Raw genomic sequence first — 21,613 nt, forward strand, 5'->3', positions numbered from 1 at the left:
GTGAACCAGGAACAACAAATGAATACCCGTGGCTATGAGGGGCAGCAGGGGCTACAGCATGTGGACCTCCTTGTTTCTTGAGTCCCTGTGTCGGTTTTGTAGAGTTGCCCTGTTTTTCGCTCCCTGCCAACTGTCATTTCTCATCGCTACTGGGGCATTTCCATTCCCACCTACTAATTTACTGTGGTCTTAGGATGCACAAGCTCATTAAACAGATGTGCAAACTAAGTCTGTTAGCTCAGATGGAAAGTGTAAGGGGCTTCTCTCTGTGGAGGCTCAAAAAGCTTTCCCAAGAACATTGGTTTGGGATGCGCAGAAGACCAATTTGCTGGTCTCTGGAGTCAGGCAGGCCTGGGTACGAGTCCTGACTTCATCACTTACAGGCTCTGTGACCCTGAACTTTAGTTTCCTCATTTCAAACAGGGAGATAATAGTACTACTCATAGGTTAGTAGAGATTAAATTCTTGGATCATAGGAGTTGCCCAATAAAACATGGTGATAATTACTCCCATCTGTGTTCAGCTGACTTTGAGGAGTTTTCAGAGGTTCACAGACATATAATCTGATTCATCCTGAGGATGGGTCCCTGATCCTCCGTACAAAAATTAACTTTATTCCTATCACTAGGAAGGACACAGATTACTTATTTCTCAGGACAATTAGAAAAGACATTTTTCTGAATCTGTGCCAGAAAGAAGTTAGGGGCTCTTAAGGAAAAAGCAAAGCACCTCCTTCCCCACCCTGAAATCAGGGTCTTGAACAGCTTTGGAAATTTGAACAGGAAGGAAGCGGGCAACACTGTGACCCTATAGTGGGGTGGGTTTGCAAAAACCATTTTGAACAGAACTTCCTAAGTTCCACAGAGAAGAAGCAAAGCTAACAAAGGAACTAACTCTCTGACAGCCTGCGCTGCTTTGGCTCACATGGACATCTCATTAAGCTTTGGTGAAATATCTCCAGTCTATTCTTTCCAGATAAGGAAAACTGAGGTTCAGAGAGATTAAGTATCTTGCCCAAGGTCACACAGCAGCATCAGATCAGCATTTGAACCCAGGTTCACTGCCACCGGACTCACATCCTTTTCATTGCCCCACACAGCAGCCAGAAGGCTGTGGGAAGCTGGGCTGAACCCACAGCCACCAAGAAGCCGCACAGTGGGGTGCCAGCTGACCAGGTTCTTTTGCTGACAGTTTTGTAGGCTTGTAGCAATGAAAGGTGACACTTGGGTCTACCATAGAAAGGTCCTGGGGTTTAGGGCAGATCTGGCCTCTGACCCTGGGTCAGCTGCTAACTTGTACAATACTGGGCTTCTCTTTTCTGGGCCAGACTCTTGCCATCTGGGAAGCTTTCTGAGACTCTGAAACATGCCCAATGCTGCCGTATGACAGAGGTAAGAGCTGTGAAGGGGAGGTGAGACGTGGGTGGCCAAGACGGAATGTGTGATTGGACACCTGGAGGACCTGCGTTCAAGCTCAGCCTTCCTACTCCCTGTCTGTGTGCCCTTGCGCCTTTCTGAGCCTCAGTCTCTTCATCTGAAAAGGAGGAAAATGTATCTCAGTGTATAGAGGGAAGTAAATGACAATGTGGCATAAGAGTAACAGGAAGAAACACAGTAACTCAACAACTCCCTGTGTGATGTCAGAGCCACCATCCCCCTAGCTCATCACAGGTAGGACAGTCCTGGAATGACCTATGTGTGGAATATAAGGCAAACGTTCTTAGTTCAGGTGCCCACAACCTCTATCCACACCTGTTTGAAGGCCTGAAGACCCACCTTACTTAGGATAGAACACTTTCCAAAGTCTATAGAATAGATGGGAACTTCCAAACTGGCAGCTGATTCTATCTGCTCCAGTGCCTGTAATTCCTGGGTAGAGTTGGACCAAGGTTGGCAAACAGGTAACTAGACCATCTCAATAGCCTCCTTCCCGGCTGGTCTCCCAGCCTACAGTATCATAAAAGAGACACTGCATGTGGCTATTCAGTGGCTCCCCAGGGCCCCTCAAACAAGGCTGAGCTTCTCAAACATGGCCCTTGTTCCCACCCCACCACTCCTGCCTTGACCTTTATGCTAAGGCAAATTTAACGATTCCTGGTTGCTCCCCACGATGGCAAGCTTCCTCTTTCCTCCATGCCTTTGTTCATGCTGGACCCTGTTACCACTCTGGTGAAATCTTAGACAACATTTAAGATATAGCTCAGTGTCACCTCCTCTGGGACTTCTCTCCTGTGAGCTCTTGTAATGGCCTATGTGCATCTCCACAAGCAGGCACTGTAGTGCAGTTATGTTTTCACATTTCTGTCTCCCCAACTAGAGTTTGACTTTCTTTAGAGCATGAGTTATACACAGCTAGTTCACTAGCCTGTCCCAAGCACTTAAACACTGCCTGACACGGAGTGAGTGCTCAAGAAACGTTTATCGAATGAATGAATAAGTGAATCGTTTTCATCCCCTGTATGCTGCTCTATTCCTGGCATATAAAATACTCCATGCATGCTCGTTGAACTGAACTGAGCTAATCTGAAAGCTGCTCTACCCAACACTCTTGCTTGGATTTCAGGGTCTGTAGTCCCTTGAGCTCTGAGCAAAAGCCAGCAGTCAACATTGGAGCTGCTGCCCTTGTACATAGTGTAGCTTATTTAAAAGAGATGACCACCTTCCTGACAGCCGTGAGCCCATGGACTTCCATGGGATCAGCTTAGCTACTGAGATGCTTTCACTGCCTGGGCTGTAGGTACACTCCTGGACTCCAGCAGCCTCTTGTTAAAATCAGCAGTATGACTCTGAATTCCAGTCCCCTGTGGAACACCAAGGCCATAAACTGGACCAGCCCTGAGGTCGTGTCCCATTTGTAATCTCTGAGCAGGTTGTTTTTAGCATTCAGTGAATCTGTCTACTTGTCTGTTAATGGCAGTTGGACACGTAAAGGTGATCTTGCCAGGATACTGTGTTTCTGGGCCTCCAACCGGACTAAATACATTTACCATAGGTGTGTTCCAGAAAGTTCTCTCCCAGCCCTCCTCAGGTCCCCATCAGCACATTCCCGCTAAACCAGTCCCAGTGGCCCACGGTAGGGAGACAGGGCTCCTGGCTCAGTAGCCCCTCTGAAAGGGGCTTGGGGCTGCGGACCCTTTTCCTCCAGGAAGCCTTGCTCCTGGCCAGTCTTGCCCATGGGCATTGCCAGTGACATCATTCAGCTGGAGGCGTGCACGGTGCAGAGAAGGAAAATGGCGAACGCCAGGTTAAGAACCCTCCTCACCTGACAGGGGCTCCCCGAGACTGAGCGGGCTTCAGCATCACTGTGATGGTCGTGTCTGTTTCATTCAGTGGGGTGTCTGTGTCATATTCAGGCATCGATGGAGCTGGACAGAGAACAGAGAGAAGGGAGCTTATTAGCAAAGGTCCCAAACCCCTCTCATCACCTCCTTCAAGACACTCAGGATGCCTAGAAGGGAGGTGTTTGGGGAAGGGTAGGATGAGAGTCACATGGCATCCCAGGCTTTCAGCAAAGGAGGCCCTGACTTCCAACCTGCCCGTAGGCTCCTTCAAGGTACAGAAGAGTCTGGAGAAGGGTAGCAATGACGTGGCTGGTAACCCTCATGAATCAAGAAGTTCCATACGAAATAAACAGATAAATGCAGGAAATATAAGTACTTAAAGATGTGAATGCAGAGTCAACCCTAACCATATTTAAAATGCAAATGCAAATTACAGCAGTGATGAACTAGTTCCTCTTATCTTTTTTTTTTCTTCCTGAGACCCTCCCTTCTGATAGAAGTGTAACTAAATCTAATCCCTTGGGAAGGTAATTTAGCCATTTGTATTAAGAGCTATTAAACCCACATCGGTTTTAATTCAGTATTTCAATTTCTGGAATTTAATCCTAAAGTCATGATCCAAGCCAAGAAATTAAACTTTATTCTGTAACATGTTTATTGAAGCGTTATTTTATAAAAACATGTAAGCACCAAATATATTCAACCACAGGGGAATCTTTAATTAAATTACGTCCATCCACTTGACAGAACATTATAATGAAAGCAATGTAGCAACATGGAAGATGCTTATGGTTTAAGGATAAGTGGAAACATTAAGCTACAAAAAACACGGTGGGTCTGTATCTAAGTAAAATATGGATGCAGACCAGAACTGCATGCGTATTCTGAAAAAATGTAAATTGTAAAAAAGGGGTCTGAGATAATTCTGCTTTGATGCTGTCTGGTGGGGGAGGGCACCCTACTGGTGATGGCAGGTGACATCCTGGACTGCTATGGCTCTGTAACAGTCATTCACTCATTTGTTTGTTCATTCATTCATCAGACGTTTCATGAGAACCTGTGCTGTGCCCTGCACTGCCAAAAGGAATACTCCTGAAAATCAATCACATTTTTACAGACCAATTTGTAAGGGGAAAATGTACTATTTAAGGCAACTGTGTGCTAGATAAATTATTTGGTGAATCACTCAGCATTCCCTCTGGTCTAGTCTAATTGATGTATTTTTTTATACTTTAGGAAGTTCATGGATTAGGTTTTCTTCATGAGATTACAGCAGTGACACACGAGGGACTGCACTGTCCTCGTTGCTCCAAAGTCACACGGTGACGGTTGGCTCCGCCCTTTTTCACTCCCAGGAATATTAGGAATGGAAAAAAACCACCACCACCACCTTTCTTCCTTCCCCCTTTCTAGGACAGATACCTGAAATTTTGGTGGCGATCCTGGTGGTAACAGGGGGCCCAAAGCCCTTTGCTGTGCTGGCCTTGATGGTGAAGGAGTAGGTGGTCCCGGGGTACAGACCCACAAAGAGGTGGTGGGTTTCATTCCGAAGCTTGAACACTTTGCCCCTCTGGCTGGAGAGGTCGGCGCTCGGGTCCAATGAGCCCACGGCCTTGTAGTTGATCTGTACAAGGAGCCAGCAAACAAACATATCAGTGCCTCACCCAGGAAGCTGGGCGGAGTCCATATGGAGGAACGTCAGGGGAGGAAAGCACAAGGCGTGTGAGCTTGGTCAGCACTTCTGCTGTTCACATCTACCTTACAGATGATCCCAGCCTCCCAATACTCCATGGCTGATACTCTGGAGCATTGCTATCCAATAGAAATAAAATTTAAGCCACATACGTAATTTTCAATTTTCTAACAGTCACATTAAAGGAAAGAAAAGTAAGAACATAAAGTAAAATTAATTTTAGTAATACATTTTGTTAAACCCAGTAGATGTAAAATGTTATCATTTCAACCTGCAATCAACATAAAAAAATTAATGAAATATTTTAGATTCTTTTATTCATATTAGGTCTTAGAAGTCAAGTATCTACTTTACCACATGGTGCATCTCCATTTGGACTAGCCACATTTCAAAAGCTCAGGGACCCCGTGTGGCTACTGGCCATCACATTGGACAGTGTGGGCACAGAGCAGTGTCCAAGTGTAGCATCCTGATAAGAATTATCTGGAAGCCTAGTTTAAAATGCAGCTCATGCATCCCCCTACTCCACGTGGTGCTCTCTGGTGCTTTCTTGTGCATTATCTAGTTTGTCTTCCCTAAAACCTTGCGGACGTCAGAATATTTATTCTCATTTTAATGTTGGAGAAACTGAGGCTCAACTGGCAACAATCTGTATTAAACCAGCGCTTTTCGAAATATCTGTGGTGAAGACCCAGTTCTGTTTCCCAGTCCACTGCAGACCCATAATGATCCAAAGACCACATCACACATGACTCATCATGTGAGTTTGGCAATAACCACACTGTTCTACATGATGCGCAAGGAGACGTGTCCACTGACCACACATATGGGTGTCACAGCAATGTCAAGGCCCTAAGAAGTTTCTAGATGCTCACTCTCAACTTCTGCACTTATCCTGCTGTGAATGTAACAAAACAGCTGGCATCCCTGGCACTGGCCCCCAAGGATCACATTCTGAGAACCACATTTCTAAATTACACAGTTGTTAAAGAGGCAAACTCAGGGTTTTTTTGTTTATCTAGTTTGTTCTATTAAAAGTGTTTTATTAGAGTATAGTACATATACAGAAAATTATACAGCTCAGTGAACTTTTACTAACTGGAAAGGACCATCTAACCATACCCAATCAAGAGACACAACATTACCAGACCCGAGATTTTCCCCTTACGTCCCCTTCCAATCCTTTCCCTCCTCCCCCCAGCACGGATACCCTCTACCCTGATTTCTAACAGCATAGACTAGCTCTGCCTGGCTTTGAACTTTATATAAATGGAATCATACAGAGTGTACTCTTTAGTGTCGGCTTCTTTCTCTCAACGTCCTGTGTGAGATTCATGCGGCTGTCACATGCAGCCAAAGATCAGGCATTGTCAAGGTTATTCGGTGTCCTATCACTGACCCAAGACTAAACCCAGATCTGTTGGGTTTCATTCATTCATTCACTCATTTGCTCCTCCACAACCATTCCCCGCATACTCCTGTACTATTCCAGGACCTGCACTGTGTGCTCCCATACCCTAGCAAATGAATGCAATGAACACAAGCTAGCCCTGTCCTCAAGGTCTTCTGTTCCAGAACGAGGTAAGTCAACTACACAGCCACTTCACATCACTTTGTCTTTTGTCAGGAATGTCCCATGCTTGTCAGGAAGGCCAAACCCAGGCAGAAAAGGTAATATACCAACTTTACTTCAAAAATAAGCAGTTGGTTGTTTCTGGCTAGGGCACCAAATGTTCTGGAGAAAGCAGTAACTTCTCTCTTCCCTATGATGCAGGAGCAGTGCAGTGTAGCAACTGATGTCACATGTCGAGGACAGAGGCCAGACTTTGTCTGAAGCGCAGTGAGCCCGGGAGGAGAAATGCACAGAACTGAAGGAATTGGCCATTGTGCTAGCAGAGCTGGCAGGGGCACCCATCTAGCAGATCCCTGAGGGGGGCCTGGTCACAGTGTTCCCTCTGGTCACCCCGCCTACTCCAGCCCTTCTCAAAGGCAAGCACTGCAAACATCTGCCTCTCTTTGTTTGAGGGCTTTTTCCCTGGGTACTCACAGGAAGTGCTGGTTAATTCACATCCCTGGAGACTGGATTAATGCGAGTTGATAAATACATACCACAGCTCCTCTTGTGATACCCCTGCAGCATCCCTGGGATTTCCCCGAGGGATGCCACTCCACGTGCCTCCATAGGTAGTTGACTGGAAAACACACCCATCGTTGGCTACCTTCTTTCCCTTCCCCACTCCCTAGTATTTCCCACACTTAATAATCTGCTCATGCTCAAATCCTTGTCTCAGGCTCTGCTTCTGAGAAATGCCAAACTAAGACAAAGTGCTCAGGGAGGTATCTCAGGGGAGAACTGAACTAATACCTGGAGGTGATACAGAGTCAGAGCAGAGGAAGGAGCACTCTGGATTCTAGGCAGAGGGAACTAACCAGGCAAAGACCTCGGGTGGGAAAAGGCTTGGGAGAACCAAGAAAAGTCCAGTGTTGACTAGATAGTGGTGAGCAAACAGGAGAGCTGTGTGCAGCTGGATTCCAGTTCTCCCCAGCGGCAGAAGAAGGCAGATGTTCGGAGAGCTCTGCCTGTGTCTGCTAACCCAGGCCACCAGGGGAGAAGACGTGCTGGAGCATCCTTTTGAAATTCTGCCCCCGTCCCCTGCCTGGGCTGATGGCAACTACATTGATATACAGACAATGGGTGATAAAATTCATGCCTTATTTACTAGCCAATTCCTTTTCTGTGCTCCAAATTCAATCCAAAAGCGACTCAATTTCCACCCAGCTGTCAATATAATATACTGTGCTCCCCTGCTCTCCTAACCTTTCCTGCTATTACAGGATCCTCACTTACTTGTAATGAAACACTATGAATAAATCAATGTATGTTAATATAGCGTGTCTTCAATTTTTTATGAAGGGCTTCACCAAATCTAATTCCCACTGCTCTGTCAGAAACAGTCTTTGAAAAATTTAACCTGCAAGTTTTACGAAGTTAGTGTGGGATCGGGCTGGGGAGGGAAAGAAGGAAGGTGAGAAAAATTGAATGGGATGGAGCTGGGACCGTAAAATGCATCCTGCAATGTGACTCTTCATTTGGAAGTGGAGAGAGAGGAAGATCTGTTAGAATAGCAAACATAAAATAAGGAGGTAGTAGGGGAAAGAGTGCTGAGCTGCATATCAGCCCTGGGCTCCAGGGATGGGGCTCTGGCTGCAATGAAGTGCTCAGGGCCACCCCAGTCTCTCCTGGTCGCTCTCAGTGGGGTCCCCAGCCACAAGCCAGAGTGAGCACTTCTTAACAAGAATCCAATCACCCCTCAGAATCAAAAGAGCAATGGTTTCCCATAGCTTTCGGGATTAGGACCACATTCTTACCCTGTGGTTCTCCATCACCTCACTGCATGAGCTGGCCTCTCCTGCCCTTCTATCTTTTTTTAAAAAATTATTTATTATTTACTTATTTTGGCTGCGCCAGGTCTTAATTGTGGCATGCGGACTCTTAGTTGCAGTATGCATGTGGAATCTAGTTCCCTGACCAGGGATGGAACCCAGGCCCCCTGCACTGGGAGTGTGGAGGCTTATCCACTGGACCACCAGGGAAGTCCCCTCCTGCCCTTCTATCTTGCATCCCAGGCCTTATTTCAGTGTCTGAAAAGATCCATGGTCCCTGTTGCCACAGAGCTTTTGCACCAGCTATTCTGCCAGCTCAGACACTTTTTTCCTTCCCTTCACCTTGTTAATGACTCCTTATCCTCAGATCGCAAGTAAAATAACACTTTTCATGAGCACCTTCCCTGACTTCCAGGTCCTCCCATTTTATGTTCCCAGAGTTACATGGCTCTCCTTTGAACCACTACTTTTATACTGAACCATGAAATTATTTCATTGATGAGTCCCTTTTCCATCAGCCCAGGAGCTGAAAAAGTAAAGCCTGAAAGCCAGATCTGGCTCATCGTCTGTTTTCATAAATAAAATCTGACCAGAACACAGCCACACCATTATATCTGTACTGTCTGTGACAGCTGCTGACACGCTACAAAGGCAGAATTAGGTAGCTATAACTCCACAGCCCACAGAGTCTAACATATTTACTCTCTGGCCCTGTATAGAAAGAGTCTGCTGAGCCCTGGACTAGACTTTAAGCTCTAAGAGAGCAAAGATCTTATGTGGTTTTTGCTCCGCATTTTTCCCCTTGGATAAATGAATGAATGATCAAACCAGGTTATGTGGCTTGAGCAATTTGCTTAACCTCCCAGAGTCTTGGGCTCTTGAAGGGTAAAATACTCCTTTTAATTCCAGTTTCTGTTTTGATTTATATTGCAGAATGGCCTGCAGCTTCTTTACTACTGGAAGGCAGCCCCTTTGTTCAGAAGCAAGGCCCCAGGGGGGAGTCCATGAGTGACTTTAGCCTGTGCATCAAGGCTCCTGCTGCCATGGACCAGGGAACATCTTGGGAAGAACAGGCAGCCCTTCCATCGTGGGCTGATGAGGAGGGGGCAAGACAGGCGGGGAGGGAGAACAGAAAACAATTTCCCTCAAAGAGCCCATCAGGAAGGGCCTGCTTGCGTATTGAACGTGCTTAGATTGAGCCAGGCTGCGCTCCAGGCACTGGGCCAGGTACAGGGTTAGACCACAGAGGTTCCACGTTCAAAGAGAGCAGGTGACAAGTTTCTGGGCCTGAGGATGAGATGGTGGATGGTGGTTAAGGGAAGATATGAGATAAAGTAGAGCTGAGGGAAGTGGCCAGGACTCAGAAGCAGGTTGTCAGAAGATGCAGTCATGAAAAAAACACCATTTTGGAGCACTTACTCTGTGCCAGGCACTGAGAAGAGGGACTCACATAAAAATCATCTCATTTAATCCTTAAAAAAAAAAAATGGTGTGGATTCTTTATGGTTATTCCCATTCCTCAGCTGAGGAAACTGAGGCCAAGAGAGGTGACATGGTCAAAGTGCGAGCCAGGGTGAGGACAGCTCTGTGTGCGACCAGGCAGCTTGCTGGAAGGACAGATGGTGACCCACCATTCGTGAAGTGTTCTCTGATGCCTCGGTTTCACCACAGTGGGTACCACGATGCAGCAAGAACCTGGGTAAGTCTATTCGGAAACATAGGGATGCCCTGGAAGGACCTGATTGCTATTCAAAGAGCTCACGCCCTAACAGATGACCCCATATTGAGGAAACCCACAATGGCATCAATTGTCAGTGTTGATGGCATAAACTGGGTTAAGACCTGCCCGCCTACAGCTTGAAGCTCCAGAAGCACCCTCTGTAGCTTAGCACCCTCTCCTCTTGCTACTATACATGTGGTGTCTTCATCCTAAACCTTTTGGGGGAGGGAGGGTTCAGTACCCTATGTTATCCATTCCGTCTGCTCCTGACTTTCTCCAAATGGTTTCCCGTCCATTTTCTGGAAGTCTCAAGATAGCAGAGTCTTAACAAGGCTACAGGTAAAATAGATTGACTTGGTCAGTTCAATGGATAAAGGTTAATTTTTTTAAAACTCAGAACAACTGGTTAAAATCTTTTGGCCCTCTTTTTTTACCTATTGTAAAAGTGTTTACAGGCGTGGTCTTTTCCATCTTCTTGACTTCCAAGGCAAATGTATAAAAGGAGACCAGTTCAAGGTAATCTCCTCTTGTTAGAAGTGTAGTGTTGATGCCTTGGTTCGCTGACAGTTTAAAGATAAAATGTGAACATGTTTCCTTCTGAAGAACAGTGTGAATGCACAGATGGCTGCAATGTACACGCCAGTGACTTCTTGGCCACGGGGCCCGTGTATTTCCTAGAGAGCTGAGGACTAGAATAACAGCAGAAAAATGATTATGACCAACACACATATTGCTGTTCCTGGGTTTCTAACACTGTTGAGCCAGTGAGGGAGTGCAGGGACTTCCCACTTCTGTGCACAGACAACTACTGCTTTTGCTTCCATTGTGACTGAATCATTCTCTCCATCAACAGATGTTCACCAGGAACCAACTCTGTGCTGGACTCTGTTCTGAGCTCTTGAGAAACACTGGTGAAGAAGACCCAGTTCCTGACTTTGGGGACCAACAGAGGCATTGGTAGATACTGCAGGTAACCAAAGCCTTTGGGAACACAGATCTGGGAGTAACTGCTTCTGCCAGAGAGAGTGAGGACAGCATCCCAGAGAAGCTGCAAGAGCACTGGGTTAGGCTGGTGGTCCTCAGCCTGGACTCCAAAGCATATGCCCTGAAGACCTTTTAAAAAGTACCAATGCCTGCACCCACTCCGCACTAATTGAATCGAACGTTTTGGCTACAAAGACCTGGACGTCAGTACCTTTTTAAAGTTCTCCAGGAGATTTGATTGGGCAGCCAGGGCTGAGAATGCTGGATCTGAGCCCTAAAGCACGAAGGCGATTAGGCAGAAGAACTATGAAATATGGCACATGCCAAGGAAAAGTACCCTGGAACAGCATGCTGGAAGGAACTGGAAACTCACCATCGGCATATCACAGTGATAGTTGCTGAAGGCAGGATTCACTAATGAATGCTAAAGTTGGTGGGTGAAATGAAGGAGAAATGGAATATTTGCATAACCTTATCTCACCCCAAATGTAATAAGACCACAAGTTCTTTGATAACCCTCCTCCCAGAAGGTGGAGCCTAATTTCTCTCTCCTTGAGTGTGGGCTGGAGCTAGTGACTTACGATGGAAGAGGGAAAAATGTAGCTTTAAAGCGAAGAGATCTGGCAGACAAGGGCTTAACCAAGGGATCAAGGTCAACGTTGCCAATGATAAGTCACGTTGAGATCAAGGGCTCCCTGGTATGTGATGAGAAGCACACGTACCATCTGTGGTCTTCTTCCCCAGCACCTCCGTCCATTCACGAGACAATATGAGACTAGCCCAGGCTGAGTAATGGTCATCACTCTTAAAAAACGTCAGAGTCATAAAGACAAGAAAAGCCCGAGAAACTGTCATAGATTCGAGGAAAATAAGGAGGCACGACACCTAAATGGTATGTGGGAACCTAGAAGGAGAAAAAAACACCTAGGGAAAAACTTGGGAAATCTGGAAAAAAAAAAAAAAACAGTTTGGAGTTCAGTCAATAGTAATGCACAGATGTGAAGTCTCAGTTTTTGTTTTTGTTTTGTTTTTAATTAATTAATTTATTTATTTTTGGCTGCATTGGGTCTTCATTGCTGAGCGAGGGCTTTCTCTAGTTGCGGCGAGCGGGGGCTACTCTTCGTTGCAGTGTGCGGACTTTTCATTGTGGTGGCTTCTCCTTGTTGCGGAGCAGGGGCTCTAGGCACGTGGGCTTCAGTAGTTGTGGCATGCAGGCTCAGTAGTTGTGGCTCGCGGGCTCTAGAGCGCAGGCTCAGTAGTTGTGGCACACGGGCTTAGTTGCTCCACAGCACATGGGATCCTCCCGGACCAGGGCTTGAACCCATGTCCCCTGCATTGGCAGGCGGATTCCTAACCACTGCGCCACCAGGGACGCCCCTGCGAAGTCTCAGTTTTGATAAACATACCACGGCTAGGGAAGATGTTAACATTCAGGGAAGTTGTATGAAGGGTACGGAACTCCCTGTACTATTTTTGCAACTTTTTTGGGGGTAAATTTAGAATTATTTCAAAATAAAATGTTTAAGAAACCACAACAGGGCTTCCCTTGTGGTGCAGTGGTTGAGAGTCTGCCTGCCAATGCAGGGGACACGGGTTCGAGCCCTGGTCTGGGAAGATCCCACATGCCGCGGAGCGACTAGGCCCGTGAGCCACAATTACTGAGCCTGCGCGTCTGGAGCCTGTGCTCCGCAACAAGAGGCCGCGATAGTGAGAGGCCCGCGCACCGCGATGAAGAGTGGCCCCCACTTGCGGCAACTAGAGAGAAAGCCCTCGCACAGAAACGAAGACCCAACACAGCCAAAAATAAATAAATAATTAAAAAAAAAAAAAAGAAACCACAAAAAATGTGGCATGCTGGGTTTTGGTACCTGTGAGGTCTCTGTGGCTGTAGAATAGAATCTACAACAAATATTCAGTGAGCTGTGGACTTGACCCTGTGCTAAGAACTGGAGAGCCTTCAGAAACCTACAGTCCAGTGCAGGAGATGGGCATGACCATAGGAAGGAGTCATAAAGGCACGTGTAGATTACTGCTTTGAAGGAAGGGAAAATGGTTCTTGGGAGCATCTAATAGAGAAGGCTTCTGGGGTCCAAAAGTCTTCACCATAAAGTGTGAAGGTGTTAGCCAGATGAAGGGGGTGGGAGAGGGGATGGGGGGAAGTGATGGGAGTCGGAGAGTGAAGGAAGAGGAGGCCAGAGAGATGCCCTTGGGCAGGATGGCTACTGACCTATGAGTGCTTTTGTGCAAATAAGCAAAAGGCATTTCTCTAGGCAGAGGCTGCCCCCCACCCCCCAATCCCAGCCCCCTGTACTTCAGTGAGCTGAAAGTACCGTTGTGAGAAGGAAAAAATATGCCTTTCTTAATGCCTAGCCGTAGTCCTCCTGACAGATACAGGAGGTAGCTTAGTGGGTTTCATCCCCTTGGTGGTATAGTGTACAACCCATGCGACAGTCCTGCATTGAGGTCAGGTCATGGAAGTCTTTATGTGAATGTTCAAGTGCTTGGATTTTATCTTGAGGGCAGTATAGAGTCATTAAATGGGAGGGATACAGCATCATACCTGTATTTAAGAATAGTGCTACTGGAAGATGGCGGAAGAGTAAGACGCGGAGATCACATTCCTTCCCACAGATACAGTAGAAATACATCTACACGTGGAACTGCTCCTACAGAACACCCACTGAACGCTGGCAGAAAACGTCCGACCTCCAAAAAGGCAAGAAACTCCCCCCGTACTTGGGTAGGGCAAAATAAAAAAGAAATAACAGAGACAAAAGAATAGGGACGGCACCTGCACCAGTGGGAGGGAGCCGTGAAGGAGGAAAGGTTTCCACGCACTAGGAAGCCCCTTCGCGGGCGGAGACTGCGGGGGGTGGAGGGGGGAAGCTTCAGAGCCACGGAGGAGAGCGCAGCCACAGAGGTGCGGAGGGCAAAGCGGAGAGGTTCCCGCACAGAGGCTCGGCGCCAAGCAGCACTCACCAGCCCTAGAGGCTTGTCTGCTTAGCCGCCGGGGCGGGCGGGGCTGGGAGCTGAGGCTCGGGCTTCGGTCGGATCGCAGGGAGAGGACTGGGGCTGGCGGCGTGAACACAGCCTGAAGGGGTTGGCGCACCACAGCTAGCCGGGAGGGAGACCGGGAAAAGGTCTGCAGCTGCCGAAGAGGCAAGAGACTTTTTCTTGCCTCTTTGTTTCGCTGCGCGCAAGGAGAGGGGATTCAGAGCGCCGCCTAAACGAACTCCAGAGAAGGGCGCAAGCCACGGCGATCAGCGCGGACCCCAGAGACGGGAGTGAGACGCTGGGGCTGCTGCTGCCGCCTCCAAAAAGCCTGTGTGTGAGCACAGGTCACTCTCCACACCTCCCCTCCCGGGAGCCTGTGCAGCCCGCCACTGCCAGGGTCCCGGGATCCAGGGACAACATCCCCGGGAGAACGCACTGCACGCCTCGAGCTGGTGCAACGTCACGCCGGCCTCTGACGCTGCAGGCTCGCCCCGCCTCCTCCGTACCGCTCCCTCCCCGCGGCCTGGGTGAGCCAGAGCCCCCGAAGCAGCTGCTCCTTTAGCCCCGTCCTGTCTGGGCGGGGAACAGACGCCCTCAGGCGACCTACACGCAGAGGTGGGTCCAAATCCAAAGCTGAACCCCAGGAGCTGTGCGAACAGGGAAGAGAAGGGGAAATCTCTCCCAGCAGCCTCAGGAGCAGCGGATTAAAGCTCCACAAACAACTTGATGTACCTGCATCTGTTGAATACCTGAATAGACAACGAATCATCCCAAAGTCAGGAGGTGGACTCTGGGAGCAGGAGATATTAATTTTTCCCCTTTTCCTTTTTTTTGTGAGTGTATATGTATATGCTTCTGGGTGAGATTTTGTCTGTATAGCTTTGCTTTACAATAGCTTTATTTTACTTCACTATATTATAGCCTCTTTCTTTCTTTCTTTCTTTCTATTTTTTCTCCCTTTTACTCTGAGCCGTGTGGACGAAAGGCTCTTGGTACTCCAGCCAGGCATCAGGGCCGTGCCTCTGAGGTGGGAGAGCCAACTTCAGAACACTGGTCCACAAGAGACCTCCCAGCTCCACGTAATACCAAACGGCAAAAATCTCCCAGAGATCTCCATCTCAACATCAAGACCCAGCTTCACTCAACGACCAGCAAGCTACAGTGCTGGACACCCTATGCCAAACAACTAGCTAGACAGGAACACAACCCCATCCATTAGCAGAGAGGCTGCCTAAAATCAAAATAAGGCCACAGACACCCCAAAATACACCACCAGACGTGGACGTGCCCACCAGAAAGACAAGATCCAGCCTCATCCACCAGAACTCAGGCACTAGTTCCCTCCACCAGGAAGCCTACACAACCCACTGAACCAACCTTAGCCACTGGGGACAGATACCAAAAACAACGGGAACTACGAACCTGCAGCCTGTGAAAAGGAGACCCCAAACACAGTAAGATAGGCAAAATGAGATGACAGAAAAACACACAGCAGATGAAGGAGCAGGCTCAAAACACACTGGACTTAACAAATGAAGAGGAAATAGGTAGTCTACCTGAAAAAGAATTCAGAATAATGATAGTAAGGATGATCCAAAATCTTGGAAATAGAATAGACAAAATGCAAGAAACATTTAACAAGGATGTAGAAGAACTAAAGAGGAACCAAGCAATGATGAAAAACACAATAAATGAAATTAAAAATACTCTAGATGGGATCAATAGTAGAATAACTGAGGCAGAAGAAAGGATAAGTGACCTGGAAGATAAAATGGTGGAAATAACTACTACAGAGCAGGATAAAGAAAAAAGAATGAAAAGAACTGAGGACAGTCTCAGGGACCTCTGGGACAACATTAAACGTGCCAACATTCGAATTATAGGGGTACCAGAAGAAGAAGAGAAAAAGAAAGGGACTGAGAAAATTTTTGAAGAGATTATAGTTGAAAACTTCCCTATTATGGGAAAGGAAATAGTTAATCAAGTCCTGGAAGCACAGAGAGTCCCATACAGGATAAACCCAAGGAGGAACACGCCAAGACACATATTAATCAAACTGTCAAAAATTAAATATAAGGAAAACATATTAAAGGCAGCAAGGGAAAAAAAACAAATAACACACAAGGGAATCCCCATAAGGTTAACATCTGATCTCTCAGCAGAAACTCTGCAAGCCAGAAGGGAGTGGCAGGATATACTTAAAGTCATGAAGGAGAAAAACCTACAACCAAGATTACTCTACCCAGCAAGGATCTCATTCAGATTCGATGGAGAAATTAAAACCTTTACAGACAAGCAAAAGCTGAGAGAGTTCAGCACCACCAAACCAGCTTTACAACAAATGCTAAAGGAAATTCTCTAGGCAAGAAACACAAGAGAAGGAAAACACCTACAATAACAAACCCAATACATTTAAGAAAATGGGAATAGGAACATACATATCGATAATTACCTTGAATGTAAATGGATTAAATGCTCCCACCAAAAGACACAGGCTGGCTGAATGGATACAAAAACAAGACCCATACATATGCTGTCTACAAGAGACCCACTTCAGACCTAGGGACACATACAGACTGAAAGTGAGGGGATGGAAAAAGATATTCCATGCAAATGGAAATCAAAAGAAAGCTGGAGTAGCAATTCTCATATCAGACAAAATAGACTTTAAAATAAAGACTATTACAAGAGACAAAGAAGGACACTATATAATGATCAAGGGATCGATCCAAGAGGAAGGTATAACAATTGTAAATATTTATGCACCCAACATAGGAGCACCTCAATACATAAGGCAAATACTAACAGCCATGAAAGGGGAAATTGACAGCAACACAATCATAGTAGGGGACTTTAACACCCCACTTTCACCAATGGACAGATCATCCAAAATGAAAATAAATAAGGAAACACAAGCTTTAAATGATACATTAAACAATATGGACTTAATTGATATTTATAGGACATTCCACCCAAAAACAACAGAATACACATTTTTCTCAAGTGCTCATGGAACATTCTCCAGGATAGATCATATCTTGGGTCACAAATCAAGCCTTGGTAAATTTAAGAAAATTGAAACCGTATCAAGTATCTTTTCCGACCACAACGCTATGAGACTAGATATCAATTACAGGAAAAGATCTGTAAAAACTACAAACACATGGAGGCTACACAATACATTACTTAATAACGAAGTGATTACTGAAGAAATCAAAGGGGAAATCAAAAAATACCTAGAAACAAATGACAATGGAGACACGACGACCCAAAACCTATGGGACACAGCAAAAGCAGTGCTAAGAGGGAAGTTTATAGCAATACAAGCCTACCTCAAGAAACAGGAAACATCTCGAATAAACAACCTAACCTTGCACCTAAAGCAATTAGAGAAAGAAGAACAAAAAAACCCCAAAGCCAGCAGAAGGAAAGAAATTATAAAGATCAGGTCAGAAATAAATGAAAAAGAAATGAAGGAAACAATAGCAAAAATCAATGAAACTAAAAGCTGGTTCTTTGAGAAGATAAACAAAATTGATAAACCATTAGCCAGACTCATCAAGAGAAAAAGGGAGAAGACTCAGATCAATAGAATTAGAAATGAAAAAGGAGAAGTAACCACTGACACTGCAGAAATACAAAAGATCATGAGAGATTACTACAAGCAACTCTATGCCAATAAAATGGACAACCTGGAAGAAATGGACAGATTCTTAGAAATGCACAAACTGCCGAGACTGAACCAGGAAGAAATAGAAAATATGAACAGACCAATCACAAGCACTGAAATTGAAAGTGTGATTGAAAACCTTCCAACAAACAAAAGCCCAGGACCAGATGGCTTCACAGGCGAATTCTATCAAACATTTAGAGAAGAGCTAACACCTATCCTTCTCAAACTCTTCCAAAATATTGCAGAGGGAGGAACACTCCCAAACTCATTCTACGAGGCCACCATCACCCTGATACCAAAACCAGACAAAGATGTCACAAAGAAAGAAAACTATAGGCCAATATCACTGATGAACATAGATGCAAAAATCCTCAACAAAATACTAGCAAACAGAATCCAACAGCACATTAAAAGGATCATACACCATGATCAAGTGGGGTTTATCCCAGGAATGCAAGGATTCTTCAATATACGCAAATCAATCAATGTGATACACCATATTAACAAATTGAAGGAGAAAAACCATATGATCATCTCAATAGATGCAGAGAAAGCTTTTGACAAAATTCAACACCCATTTATGATAAAAGCCCTGCAGAAAGTAGGCATAGAGGGAACTTTCCTCAACATAATAAAGGCCATATATGACAAACCCACAGCCAACATTGTCCTCAATGGTGAAAAACTGAAACCATTTCCACTAAGATCAGGAACAAGACAAGGTTGCCCACTCTCACCACTATTATTCAACATAGTTCTGGAAGTCCTAGCCACAGCAATCAGAGAAGACAAAGAAATAAAAGGAATCCAAATCGGAAAAGAAGAAGTAAAGCTGTTGCTATTTGCAGATGACATGATACTATACATAGAGAATCCTAAAGATGCTACCAGAAAACTCCTAGAGCTAATCAATGAATTTGGTAAAGTAGCAGGATACAAAATTAATGCACAGAAATCTCTTGCATTTCTATACACTAATGACGAAAAATCTGAAAGTGAAATTAAGAAAACACTCCCACATTTACCATTGCAACAAAAAGAATAAAATATCTAGGAATAAACCTACCTAAGGAGACAAAAGACCTGTATGCAGAAAATTATAAGACACTGATGAAAGAAATTAAAGATGATACAAATAGATGGAGAGATATACCATGTTCCTGGATTGGAAGAATCAACATTGTGAAAATGTCTCTACTACCCAAAGCAATCTACAGATTCAATGCAATCCCTATCAAACTACCACTGGCATTTTTCACAGAACTAGAACAAAAAATTTCACAATTTGTATGGAAACACAGAAGACCCCGAATAGCCAAAGCAATCTTGAGAACGAAAAATGGAGCTGGGGGAATCAGGCTCCCTGACTTCAGACTATATTACAAAGCTTCAGTAATCAAGACAGTTTGGTATTGGCACAAAAACAGAAATATAGATCAATGGAACAGGATAGAAAGCCCAGAGATAAACCCACACACATATGGTCAACTTATCTTTGATAAAGGAGGCAAGCATATACAGTGGAGAAAAGACAGCCTCTTCAATAAGTGGTGCTGGGAAAATTGGACAGGAACATGTAAAAGTATGAAATTAGAACACTCCCTGACACCATGCACAAAAATAAACTCAAAATGGATTAAAGACCTAAGTGTAAGGGCAGACACTATCAAACTCTTAGAGGAAAACATAGGCAGAACACTCTATGACATACATCACAGCAAGATTCTTTTTGACCCAGCTCCCAGAGAAATGGAAATAAGAACACAAATAAACAAATGGGACCTAATGAAACTGAAAAGCTTTTGCACAGCAAAGGAAACCATAAACAAGACCAAAAGACAACCCTCAGAATGGGAGAAAATATTTGCAAATGAAGCAACTGACAAAGGATTAATCTCCAAGATTTACAAGCAGCTCATGCAGCTCAATAACAAAAAAACGAACAACCCAATCCAAAAATGGGCAGAAGATCTAAATAGACATTTCTCCAAAGAAGATATACAGATGGCCTACAGACACATGAAAGAATGCTCAACATCATTAATCATTACAGAAATGCAAATCAAAACTACAATGAGATATCATCTCACACCGGTCAGAATGGCCATCATCAAAAAATCTAGAAACAATAAATGCTGGAGAGGGTGTGGAGGAAAGGGAACACTCTTGCACTGTTGGTGGAAATGTAAATTGATACAGCCACTATGGAGAACAGTATGGAGGTTCCTTAAAAAACTACAAATAGAACTACCATACGACCCAGCAATCCCACTACTGGGCATATACCCTGAGAAAACCATAGGGCAAAAAGAGTCATGTACCAAAATGTTCATTGCAGCTCTATTTACAATAGCCAGGACATGGAAGCAACCTAAATGTCCATCGACAGATGAATGGATAAAGCAGATGTGGCACATATATACAATGGAATATTACTCAGCCATAACAAGAAATGAAATGGAGGTATTTGTAATGAGGTGGATGGAGTTAGAGTCTGTCATACAGAGTGAAGTAAGTCAGAAAGAGAAAAACAAATACCGTATGCTAACACATATATATGGAATCTAAGGGGAAAAAAAAAAAAAAGGCCATGAAGAACCTAGCGGCAAGACGGGAATAAAGACACAGACCTACTAGAGAATGGACTTGAGGATATGGGGAGGGGGTGGGGTGAGATGTGACAGGGTAAGAGAGTGTCATGGACATATATACACTACCAAATGTAAAATAGATAGCTAGTGGGAAGCAGCCGCATAGCACAGGGAGATCAGCTCGGTGCTTTGTGACCACCTAGAGGGGTGGGATGGGGAGGGTGGGAGGGAGGGAGATGCAAGAGGGAAGAGAAATGGGAACATATTGTATATGTATAACTGATTCACTTTGTTATAAAGCAGATGCTAACACACTATTGTAAGGCAATTATACTTCAATAAAGATGTTTGAAAAAAATTAAAAAAATAAAAAAAGAATAGTGCTACTAAAATTGTGGTCTATAGACAAAACCCCAGGAATCTGCCCAACCCCAGGAATCTGCATTTTAACAAGCTCTCTAGGTGATGCTCATGCATGTTGAATTTGCAGAGGCACCTTCGCTGGCGAGGGTACGGGGTTCTGAACTGACTGGAGGAACAGTCAGGGCCTGGCTCTCATCCAGAGGACAGGTGACAAAGAAGGCCTGGTTCGGACAGGAAGCTGAGGGGATGGAGAGAAGGTGGTGAATCTGAGAGCTGTTGGGTTCTGGCTGGGGAAGGGTAAGGTCCCTAGAGATGTAGGAATGAGGTAGAGCCCACACGTGGCACCGGGCCCGAAGGGGGATGAGTCTTTTCAGGGAACTACTGGGGAAGATCTGTAAATGTCCACCAGCCTGATCCTTCCGACGTGGCTGACATTCAGGAATGAGAAGAGTCGGGGAGGGGAGACCATTGGATGTTAGCCTTGCAGAACCTTATTGAAACCTCGATCCACCACATACCAAGAATTGCATTACTAGGATATATTCTGTAACCTCACCAGCCAAAGCGCTCTACTAACTATCGGATGGGGCACAAATCTCTGGGTAGTCTCTGCCAGGCTTCTCTGGTTCCTAAGGCTGAGCTCCAAAGTCAGGGGCCCAGACTGCGGGCTGGGCTGGCTGGGCCAGCGTCTGCCTGGGCTATGCTCCTTTCCAGGTGCTGCCAGCACAGGGAATGATGCCTGCAATTTGCTGGGCACAAAAGTCCTGCTGTCGCCCTGCGGGGAGCTTGTTCTAGTCTTGTGTGGACTCCCTTGGTCGCCAGGGATGAAAGATGTTTGCCCAACTTGGCTTTTGCTGATTTCCAATCAATATCCTGTTCTCTGCTTTCAGATGGTTTCCTGGTGGCTCTGGGATCAAACACTAGGAGAAAG

The 21,613-nt window shown here is 45.4% G+C and overlaps 1 protein-coding gene across 2 annotated transcripts in view; it reads right to left on the reverse strand.

Annotated features, from left to right (window-relative positions):
• The window catches only part of PTPRT (protein tyrosine phosphatase receptor type T), an 803,133-nt gene that overhangs the window by 272,743 nt on the left and 508,777 nt on the right, over positions 1-21,613 (reverse strand). For both annotated transcript variants that reach the window (XM_057529518.1, XM_057529519.1), the window contains exons 9-10: positions 4,703-4,904; positions 3,262-3,364 (exon numbers count right to left, since the gene is read on the reverse strand). In XM_057529518.1, coding sequence (XP_057385501.1) covers positions 3,262-3,364; positions 4,703-4,904 — 305 coding nt within the window. The remainder of the gene's footprint in view (positions 1-3,261; positions 3,365-4,702; positions 4,905-21,613) is intronic.

This window comes from Balaenoptera acutorostrata, chromosome 15 (assembly GCF_949987535.1).
Source record: "Balaenoptera acutorostrata chromosome 15, mBalAcu1.1, whole genome shotgun sequence".
Classification (NCBI taxonomy): domain Eukaryota; kingdom Metazoa; phylum Chordata; class Mammalia; order Artiodactyla; family Balaenopteridae; genus Balaenoptera; species Balaenoptera acutorostrata.